The sequence below is a fragment of the Hemitrygon akajei genome, chromosome 29 (genome assembly GCF_048418815.1).
Source record: "Hemitrygon akajei chromosome 29, sHemAka1.3, whole genome shotgun sequence".
Taxonomy (NCBI): domain Eukaryota; kingdom Metazoa; phylum Chordata; class Chondrichthyes; order Myliobatiformes; family Dasyatidae; genus Hemitrygon; species Hemitrygon akajei.
Genome location: NC_133152.1, coordinates 46741983 through 46753516, shown reverse-complemented (window position 1 = coordinate 46753516; position 11534 = coordinate 46741983). Strand labels below are relative to the sequence as shown.

Below are 11534 nucleotides of genomic sequence, written 5' to 3'. Positions count from 1 at the left end.
TTAGCTTTGACTCCCCTCATCAGCCACAATTGTACTATTTTGCCATTTGAGTATTTCTTTGTTTTTGGAATAGATCTATCCTCATTTTTTCCCAGAAAAACAAGCTATTGCTGCTCTGCTGTCATCTCTGCCAGCATATCCTTCCAATTTACTTTGGCCAATTCCTCTCTCATACCGCTGTAATTTCCTTTACTCCACTGAAATACTGCTACATCAGACTTTACTTTCTCCCTAGTTTCAAGTTGAACTCAGTCATATTGTGATCACTGTCTCCTGAGGGTTCTTTTACCTTAAGCTCCCTCATCACCTTCATTTCATGACATAACTCCCAATCCAGTATAGCTGATCCCCTAATAGGCTCAATGACAAACTGCTCTAAGAAGCATCTCATAGGCATTCAACAAACTCACTCCCTTGAGATCCATTACCAACCTGAATTTCCCAAAAAAATCTACCATCACTATCATAACATTGCCCTTTTGTCACGCCTTTTCTATTTCCCATTCTAATCTGTGGTCCACATCCCAACTACTGTTGGGAGCCCTGTAGAGAACTGCCATAAGGGTCCTTTTACCCTTGCAGTTTCTTAACCCACAAGGATTCAAAATTTTCCGATCCTATGTCACAACTTTCTACTGATTTGATGCCATTCTTTACCAGCAGAGCCATGCCACCCCCTCTGCCTACCTTCCTGTCCCTCTGATACACTGTGTAACTTTGGACATTCAGCTCCCACCCATCCTTCAGCCATGGTGGCCACAACATTATATCTGACAATCTGTAGTAGTGCAATAAGATCATCCACCTTATTTCTAATACTCTGTACATTGAGATATAACACTTTGAGTGCTGTTTTTGCAACCCTTTTTGATTCTGCATCCTTAATGCACTGATCTCACCCATCAAGTTTATTCTATTGTCTGCCCGCTCTTCCTGACAGTTTGACTGCATGCTATCTTCGTTTTTTCCATCTGTCCTAATCTGAGTCCAGTTCCCACCTCGGCTCCCCGGCCACATTAATGTAATCCCTCCCTAAAAGCTCTAACAAATGTGCCACGAGAATATTTGTCCCCCTTGGGTTCAGGTACACCTGTCTCTTTTGAACAGGTCATACCTCCCCAGAAGAGATCCCAATGATTCAAGAACCTGAAGCCTTGCCCCCTGCACCAGCTTCTCAGCCACACATCTATCTGCCAGATCATCCTGTTTCTACCCTCACTGGCGCGTGGTAGAGGCAACAATCCAGAAATTACTACCCTGGAGATCCTGCTTCTCAGGTTTCTGCCTAGTTCTCTAAATTCTCTCTTCAGGACCTCTCTACTTTTCCTTCCTTTGTCATTGGTACCAATATGTACCAAGACATCCGGCTGCTCTCCCTCCACCTCCAAAATGTTGTGGATGCGATCCAAGACATCCCTGACCCTGGCACCTGGGAGTGAGCATGCCATCCGTTCATGTCCATAGAATCTCCTATCTGTTCCTCTGACTATTGAGTCCCCTATCACTCCTACAGTCCCCTGTCACTACATATACAGTACCTGTTGTAGATATACACACACATAGCTGTTCCACCCTTACACACACACACACACACACACACACACACACACACACACACACACACACACACACACACACACACACACACACACACACACACACACATCCTTAAGATTGTTATAGTCAGGGGTGGTAGTGGGGATAAGCTTCCATTACGCATTAAATGCTCCCAATGGCTCGCATCTCAAATTGCCTCTGACAACAAAGTCCAGCTCCAGACCTTCACATGTGGTTTAGCTGCTAAGCCCGGTGGAACCGTTTCTACTGACAGGAGAAAGGACAAAAGTGGGTTACCATTGCCTTAAAACTAGTCACTTTGGGCAGACGGAGCTTGTCTGCCGTGGTTGGCCGCTCATCTAGGAGAAGGAAAATTCTGATCGCAAACCTCCACCCCCAAACACCACCACTTTATCATTTCCTGTCAGTCACCTCATGTACAGACACTCGTGTGCCTAGTGTCACTGTATGGACATAAAATCAATCTGTGTATATCAGCTTTCTCATGGATTCGTATTTATTGTGTTCTTTATGTGTGCTGCATCGGATCCAGAGTAAAAATTATTTTGTTCTCCTTTACATTTGTGTGCTGGAAATAATATTAAACAATCTTGAACTTGAACTTGTCTTTGTAGTTGGTGGACCCGGCCTTCTGTCCCTGCCACCACCCCCCTCCCCGCTAAATCTCCCCCAACCCCGCTCCTGTGCGGGCTGGGGAAGTCACCAGTCTCATTCGCCAGGCACAGTGTGTCAAAAAAACCCGATTGCAACTCGGGTCGGATTATCCGAGCATTGAGCATGTGCTGGGGTGGGGGAGGGGGGGAGAGAGAGAGAATGTGTGTGTGAGTCAGAAAGATGAGAGAAAGGTGAGAGAGGGAGAGGGAGAGAGAGAATGTGCGTGTCAGAAAGGTGAGAGAGGGAGAGAGGGAGGGAGGGAGAGAGAGGGAGGGGGGAGAGAGAATGTGTGTGTCAGAAAGATGAGAGAAAGGTGAGAGAGAGAGGGAGGGAGAGAGAGAGAATGTGTGTGTCAGAAAGATGAGAGAAAGGTGAGAGAGGGAGAGAGAGAGAGAATGTGTGTGTCAGAAAGATGAGAGAAAGGTGAGAGAGAGGGAGGGAGAGAGAGAATGTGTGTGTCAGAAAGATGAGAGAAAGGTGAGAGGGAGAGAGGGAAGGAGAGAGAGAATGTGTGTGTTAGAAAGATGAGAGAAAGGTGAGAGAGAGAGAGGGAGAGAGAGAATGTGTGTCAGAAAGGTGAGAGAGAGAGAGAGAGAGAGAGAGAGAGGGAGGGAGGGAGGGAGAGAGAGAGAGGGAGGGAGGGGGGGGGGAGAGAGAGGGAGGGAGGGGGGGGGGAGAGAGAGGGAGATGCAGAGAGCGGAGCTCCGGCGCACGGAGAGGCGGCGAGTGATGTACTTGCGTTGCGCGCCCGTGAACCAACCCCCCTACTCGCCGCTCCTTCTGCAATCCACCGACACGAGTCCCGGGTCACCGCCAGCGACAGATAGATAGCAATCACAGACAACAGCAACAACGACAAGAGACCCAAACAGAAACGCCCCGGGAATTCACCGGGACGCGGCGGACGGTCGGGAATACCAGAGGATGTGAGTGAGCCTCAGCGCGCTGAATGACTGGGAAGAGCGCGTCTGCATTGCTGCCGTCTACAGCCCGCCAGCACTCTCCCTCTCCTCCCGCCAGCACTCGGCTCACAGCAGCGCCATGTCCCAGGTTATGCCTTACAGCGAAGAAAAGATTGCGCACTATGGCGACGCGGCGGAGGTGGGCCAGCCGCTCTTCACCTGCCGCCTGCATGACACCGGCAATTTCTTCGGGTCCGCTCCGAACAAGAGGGCGCCCAAGCTGGGCCAGATCGGCAGGAGCAAGCGGGGTAGGTGACGGCGCTCTCCGGGAACCCCCTCACACCCTCCACCGTCGGTGTGCTGCGAACATTTCCCAGCCCTCCCGTTGAACTCTGGCAACATTTCCGAGGGGGTAATCCTTGGGTGTGGGTCTAAGTGAGGGGATGGGGATTGAAGATTGAGAATATCCCGCCACACAGCATGCAGAGGTGTGTGTGTGTGTGGGGGGGGGGGGGGTCGGGGGTTAATGTGGCAGCGTGAAGCGTTGGACTTCGGGTGATCCTCCTAAACCCCGTGCTCCGGTCGTTTGTGCGGCTTTGTGTGATTAATTCATTCAGGGAATAAAAGGGTTAACATTTTAGGAGCATTTGATGGCTCTGGGCCTGTACTCACTGGAGTTTGTAAGAAAGGGGGGGGGGGGTGTCTCATTAAAACCTATCGAACACTGAAAGGTCTGGATAAAGTGGATGTGGAGAGCATGTTTCCTATAGTGGGGGAGTCTAGGACCAGAGGACACAGATAGAGTGGATGTGGAGAGCATGTTTCCTATAGTGGGGGAGTCTAGGACCAGAGGACACAGATAGAGTGGATGTGGAGAGCATGTTTCCTATAGTGAGGGAGTCTAGGACCAGAGGACACAGATAGAGTGGATGTGGAGAGCATGTTTCCTATAGTGGGGGAGTCTAGGACCAGAGGACACAGATAGAGTGGATGTGGAGAGCATGTTTCCTATAGTGGGGGAGTCTAGGACCAGAGGGCACAGATAGAGTGGATGTGGAGAGGATGTTTCCTATAGTGGGGGAGTCTAGGACCAGAGGACACAGATAGAGTGGATGTGGAGAGCATGTTTCCTATAGTGGGGGAGTCTAGGACCAGAGGACTCAGATAGAGTGGATGTGGAGAGCATGTTTCCTATAGTGGGGGAGTCTAGGACCAGAGGACACAGATAGAGTGGATGTGGAGAGCATGTTTCCTATAGTGGGGGAGTCTAGGACCAGAGGACACAGATAGAGTGGATGTGGAGAGCATGTTTCCTATAGTGGGGGAGTCTAGGACCAGAGGACACAGATAGAGTGGATGTGGAGAGCATGTTTCCTATAGTGGGGGCGTCTAGGACCAGAGGACACAGCATCAGAATCGAGGGATTTCCCTTTAGAACAAAGCTGAGGAGAAATTTCTTGAGGCAGAGGGTGGTGAATTCATTGGCACAGGCGGATGTGGAGCCCAAGTCATTGGGTATATTTAAGGTGGAGGTTGATAGGTTCTTGATCAGTCAGGATGTCAAAGGTTAAGGGGTGAAGGCAGGAGAATGGGGTTGAGAGGGCTAATAAATCAGCCATGATCAAATGGTGAAGCAGATTTGATGGGCCAAATAGCTTAATTCTGCTCCTATGTCTTATGGTCTTAATGGTCTTTCTCTTCCCCCCACGTTGCAGTTGTCATAGAAGATGACAGAATTGACGACGTGTTGAAAACTATGACAGAGAAATCCCCGCCTGGCGTTTAAACGAAACGACTCCGCGATGCGTTCGACAATAACCCTTAAAGCAAGTCTTTTGGTTAAAATGCAAGCAGTTCGAGACACTTTAAAAAGCTGTGCGCCGTGTTACTAAAACAGAAAACTATTGTATTTCACGCTTAGACACGAGGGTGAGCAGGGGAAGAGGGTCAGGTAAATGAGGTGAGGCTGAGCGTTGGTCTGCGGCTGTCGTCTATACGGACATTGTTTTAACCCCCCCACGTTACAGCTTGTCTCTGGCGGACTGGCGAAAGCCGGCGAGCGGCTAAGCATCGGGACGGGAGAATGTAGCAGGCACACCCGTGTATTATACATCAGTGTATCGTGTTGCTACCCGCCTGTAATTATGAATGGAGCGCCGTGTTTACGTTTTCTTTACCGCGCGAACACTATAATACCGTGCACCTTGAATGTGAAACCTTATTTTTATTCCCCTCCTCCTTTATTGCAACGTCGAGGAATGTTAAAAATAATATTTTATAGGAATGAAGAGAATGTTTCTTTTTAATTTAGAACTTCCCGTGCAGCTTGAACCCCACCCCCTTGCTAAAATGCAGCCTGCTGAGTTTAAAGTGGAAAGGAATATTTTATATATTAGGATTTATAAACGATATCCTACCGTGCAGTTATGAGGTACCTTTGTTATCGTGCAGTCATCTACTTTCTAGAATGTATGAAGCGCCATCACAACAGTGCCAAATTTCTCGAGAATGCCAGCATTTGCCTATCAGTTTGTCTGTGCTCTTGGTGAATGTATAATTTAATGCTACTTGGCTGCCAGTTTTTATGTTAAAGAGACTAAATTTCCTTTCTTACTGGTGAGATTACTGCACCGCATGAACCTGTGTAAACGCCTGGTGTGGTGGTTTCGTTCTTCACTATGAATCTTGTTTGCAACTTTGAATGGTAGACCTCGATATTTTAATTTCTTAATTGAATATACCGAATGTTGCATCTCTCTCTCTATAGGGCTATACTACAAAGTATAATAAAAAGATGAACCTATGTGTTTGTGAGAGAGAGTGTGTTTCTGTGTGAGTGTGTGTGTGAGAAAGAGTGTTTGCATATGAGTGCTTTTGTGTGTGTGTCCGTGTATGCGTGTTTGTGCGTCTGTGTGTGTGTGTGTGTGTGTGTGTGTGTGTGTGTGTGTGTGTGTGTTTGTGCGTCTGTGTGTGTGTTTCTGTGTTTGTGCGTCTGTGTGTGTGTGTGTGCGTGTTTCTGTGTGTGTGTTCGAATTGTATTTGGTTTACTATTGTCACATGTACGGCGATACAGTGAAAAGTTTGTCGTGCAAACTGTTCACACAGAACGGATCATTACACAATGCTTTGAGGTAGAACAAGGAAAATCAATAACAGAATGCAGGACGAAGTGTAACAGCTACAGAGAAAGTGCGGGTAAACAGTAAGGTGCAAGATCATACCGAGTAGATTGTCCGACCAAGAATTCCTTTCATTGTACCAAAGAACGGTTGCAACATCTAAGAGAGGTTTGGTAAGCACATGGATTGGAGGGGTGTGGAGGACAATGGTCCAGGTGCGGGTGGACGAGCCTAGGCAGAATAACATTTCAACATGGACTCGATGAACCGATTGGCCCATTTCTGTGCTGTAGTGTCTGTGACTCCAACCATTCTAAATGGTGTGGGCTAAAACCCGTTTTTCAGCCTCTTTGATACGTGTGTGTGTGTGTGTGTGTGTGTGTGTGTGTGTGTGTGTGTGTGTGTGTGTGTGTGTGTGTGTGTGTGTGTGTGTGTGTGTGTGTGTGTGTGTGTGTGTGTGTGTGAGAGAGAGAGAGAGAGAGAGTGTGTGTGTGTGTGTGTGTGTGAGAGAGAGAGAGAGTGTGTGTGTGTGAGAGAGAGAGAGTGTGTGTGTGGGGCTTGTTCGGAATGTTTCTCGCATAAATTTATTACGTGCTGAATTCCAGTAATTAGGTGAATTCATACAAAGTGTGCGTGTGTGAGGCGGGTAAACGCGGGAGACCCATCGATCATGAACCCACTGGAATCTACATTAACTACACAAATAAGAGATGTCTGCATGCTGCACGGCCCAGTGTGATTTTAAGGCAATTGTAGCATCGAACATTACATACTGACGTGGACCAGCTGGTCCGTGAACTACAATGAACCGGCAAGACCGTTCTTTAATATTACAGTACTCTGCAGTGTGCGGGAATCCCGACAAACATTCCCCTGCCGTCCAATCCAGCGGTTAATTAAATCATAATTTATTTTTTCTATATCTTCATGAAATAAATTCCATGGCATTGTTTCAGTTAAATATGAACGAGCATGTCTCGTAATTTTGTGCAATGAATTAATCCTTTGGGCAGTTCCAAGATCTACGAGGGAGCTGTTAATGTACCCGCTGCATCATCCGTTCTTCACCTCTCCATCGGCTGAACGGACAAGATGAGCGAAGTGCGGATTGAAATGTTTGTGTGGAGGTGATGGCTGATAAACCGCGGAGTTAATTAGAGGATTTAGCAATGCGTCTGTGTATTGTGTGTTTGAGACAGAGAGGGAGTGGGGTGTGCGTGTGATTGTGTGCTGAGAGACGGAGAGAAAGTGTGAGTGTGGTAAGTGCTTGTGTAGTGTGAGTTTGTATGTGGTATGCGTGTGAGTTTGTGTAAAGCAGGTATATTTGTGTGTTTTATATGTTAAGTGTGAGCCGTATACGTGAGAGAGAACGCGTATCATCTATGTGTGTATCTGATTGTGTGTGTGTGTCTGCTTCTCTGTGTGTTTGTGTGAATAGCTGTGCGCGTGAGTGTCTGTGCGTCTATGCCATCATTTCTGTCTGTGTGTTTGTGTGCGTCCGTGATTGTAATTGTGTGTGTGTGTGTGTCTGTGTGTGTTTTTGTGACCGTGAGTATGTTTGTGTCTCTGCGAGTCTGTCTGTGTTTTTGTATCTGTGTGAGTGTATGTGTGCCTGTGTGTGTGTATGTGTGTGTGCCTGTGTATGTGTGTTTTTGTGTGTCTGTGCATGTGTATGTGTGTGTGTGTGCCTATGTATGTGTGTGTTTGTGTGTGTGTGTGCGTATGTGTCCCTCACCTCCCACATGTGCCGAAGGGGGAAGGGAGGGTCTGTGACAAGCGAGGGTGTCTCATGATAGCGTTCCTTTAGAGCTGGTCTCTGAGCCTCTGATATCCGGCCATCCGCGCCTTACTGCGGACAGTTCACGCCGAAATTCTTAACAATTTGAAGGAAAGCTACTCCATAAAAGGTCTGATCAATCCCGCTTTCAACCTTCCCATCGAGATAAAGATTGTAGATATTAGCAAATTAAAGAATCTCCGTAATCCCCTGTCATTAACGGAGTAGGCGCAATCTCCTTTGCTTCACATCGCACTGAAACTGGAAGGTCCGAGATGCTCGGAACTGATAAATGCAGACATTGAGAGGTGGATCGTTCACGGTAGAAGCAAAATATTAAAGCTGGAGCTTTCTGAACAGAGGGCTAAACTTTGGCAGTGAGTGAGGCTAGAATTATACTTCTGCTCAACGTGTGTGTGGCGGGGTGGGGTGGGGGGGCGGAAAGAATGTGGAGAGCCGATGTTAGATTTTTGGAACCTTAGACAAACACGAGATTCCGCAGATGCTGGAAATCCAGAGCAACAGACACACACACACACACACACACACACACACACACACACACACACACACACACACACACACACACACACACACACACTCACACACTCACACACTGCGAGAGGAACTCAGTAGGTCAGGTAACTTCTACGGAAATGAATGAACAGTGGACGTTTCAGGCCATCAGGAATGTTGACCGCTTTGGTCTTGGCTGAAACGTCGACCACATGGTGAATTCATCACCACAGATGCTGCCTGACCTGTGACTCCCTCCAACACTGTAGTGTAATTCACCATGGGAACAGCCTGAGGCCCAACTCATCCTAGCTACCAAGATGCCCACCGGAAGCACTATTTGCTGGCGTTTGGTTCAAATCGCTCTAAACATTTCCTATCTATGTACCTGTCCAAATGTCTTTCAAATGTCATTATTATACCTGGCTCAACCACTTCCTCTGACATCTTGTTCCATACAATCACCAGCCTCTGTGTGAAGTTGCTCGTCAGGTCTCTCCTCACCTTAATCAATGTCCTCTAGTCTCCCCGCCCCTAACCCACCAATCTCCCCTCGGAGGAATCTGATAGGAGAGGACAGTAAACCATGGAAAGGGAAGGAGAAGGAGGCGAGAGGAAGAGGGGACCAACATCGGATCCGGAGTACCGATAATTTTGTTCTCCTTTACACTCGTAAACTGAAGAATGACAATAAGCAACGTTGAATCGTGAATCACAATGTTCCAGGAACAGCTTCTACCCCTCCGCCATCAGATTTCGCACGTCTCTGTTAACCCGTGACCACTACCTCGCTATACCTCCAAGCACACATTTCATACCCTATACCAGTGATAACAAACCTGATTCTGAGACGGAAACAGGATATCACCTTCCTTGAAGTTATTCTGAAACAAAAGGCGTTACCGATCTGAATCGTCTATAATTACACTGGACTGAGGGGGAATGCATAGAAATTCTCTAATTAATTTTGAATGGCCAACCGGCCTTTAACAATGGTGAGCCGATCCGGGATTGAACGTGATAGCCGGAGTCATTTTATCAATGAAGACCTTGGGTATCCCTAACCATTAGCAACACCACACTACAACAGCCAAGCATTCTGGGATATCGGATGAAATTGCTTCTGGTGAGCAAATTTTGTCTTTAAACAATAGACACCTGTTTTCAGGGGGTTAAGTCAATATAGATCAGATTGCAAGGTTGACTATAAAATGCTGAGAGGAAATGGTGCCTCATTTTCACTAAATTATATATTGCAACCCTATAGACTCGTAGGCTATCAATATAACTGGGGCGCCTAAGACTTTTGCACGGTGCAGTATTTGTCGACGTGGACCGGACAGCGAGTTCGCCGGTGCTGACTCCTCACCCCTGCTAAACGCTGGGTGTATCGTGTCATTACTTTAGGTGCCATCATGGAGTGCTGAAGCCTGCAGATGCTCCCACATATTTTTTTTTTTTTGTTTTCTCACACCAACACCATTCTCTGTAAACTCTAGAGACGGTTGTGTGTGAAAATCCCAGGAGATCAGCAGTTTCTGAGATACTCAAACCACCCCATCTGGCACCAACAATCACTTCATGGTCAAAGTCACTTAGATCACATTTCTCCCCCGTTTGAATGATTTCAAATTGAAAGTCAGTAAAGGCTAATGAATGAATTGGCTTTCCGGAGAATTCCGGGCTGCTGCAGCCTGTCGTGGGGCTGAAGATTAACATTCTGGCGGAAATTATACAAGAATCACCTACAAAGGTCTCTTTGGGGCGGCATTTTCGACCAAGAATGCAGGCAACGGTATAACCTGCCTCAGGCTCAGCGGCAACAAGACACGTGGCTGGGAGAGGAGGTGGGATTCTCGCAACCGGACACGTTTCCTTTCTGCTCAGGGCGCCGTGTTAGATACGAGAGTGCCCAGCAGAATCCGGGGAGGAGGCGCAACGAGATCCTGCCAGCATTCTCTCGTTTTCCAGCTGTCTCAGCTGTTCGGCGTTGCCTGAAGCTGGGACTTCCCTCCAGACTAATCGGACTTCATCGGTACCAGAGTCAGAACATCACTGATACATATCGTCAAATTTGTTGTTTTTGCAATGTAATACATAATAAACTATAAATTACTATAAGAAATATTAGTATTGAATATACAACACTGTTCAGAAGTAACAATGAAATGAAAATTTCATTAAGTATCAGAAAATTTGCTACAAAGAGCAGTAAGCAGTAAAAAAAAAACTAAATTAAATCAATATTTGGTGTGAACACCCTTTGCCCTTAAAACTCCATCACTCCTTAGGCACACTGTCATTCAGTTTTATAAGGAAATCAATTGGTTGTTGCAAGCATCTTGGAGAACTTGCCACGATTCGTCTGCAGACTTTGCCCGTCTCGCTTGCTACTGTCTCTGCAGGTAATCCCAGACAGCCTCGATGATGTTGAGAACTGGGTGCTGTCGAGGTCATAGCATCTGAAACCATAGAAGGTATCTGGCGTGCCTCAGAGTTTTGCACAGTACTGTATTGGATAAGTAGTGTCAAAAGAGCGGGAAAAATAATGAGAGAGTGTACATGGATTCATTGTCCATTTAGAAATCTGATGGCGGGGAGGAAGACTCTGCTCCTGACGCCGTCTTCAGGCTCCTAAAGCTCCTCAGCAAGAGGAGTGCAAGTCCTGGGTGGTGGGGAATGATGATCTGACAGCCGATGTGCGGTTATGGCCCAAGTGCAGAGGGAGAGACACTAAAACGGATCAACAGTTCACTGACTTTTAATAGGAACTGTGCAGAATTCAAGAAAAAAAAACAATAAACGCTAGACAACAGGGCCGTTAATTAAAACTTTCAAGCTAACAGCTAACGTCAACATAATGGCTCGGAAGCCGCACTGATCACTAGATATCAGCCCTTCAGCGTCAATATAAACGACCTAACTTTCCTGGAACAAGCATAAACGTAAATCGGGAGTGTTGATTTTGCTGTGATTTTGGTCAAGACC

The 11534-nt window shown here is 47.0% G+C and overlaps 1 protein-coding gene across 1 annotated transcript; it reads left to right on the top strand.

Annotated features, from left to right (window-relative positions):
* Window positions 1-2908: 2908 nt before the first annotated feature.
* camk2n1b (calcium/calmodulin-dependent protein kinase II inhibitor 1b) lies at window positions 2909-5937 on the top strand. Its single transcript, XM_073032542.1, has 2 exons — window positions 2909-3442; window positions 4850-5937. The coding sequence occupies exons 1-2, from the start codon at window positions 3274-3276 to the stop codon at window positions 4918-4920; spliced, it is 240 nt and encodes a 79-aa protein (XP_072888643.1). The 5' UTR covers window positions 2909-3273; the 3' UTR covers window positions 4921-5937.
* Window positions 5938-11534: the final 5597 nt, after the last annotated feature.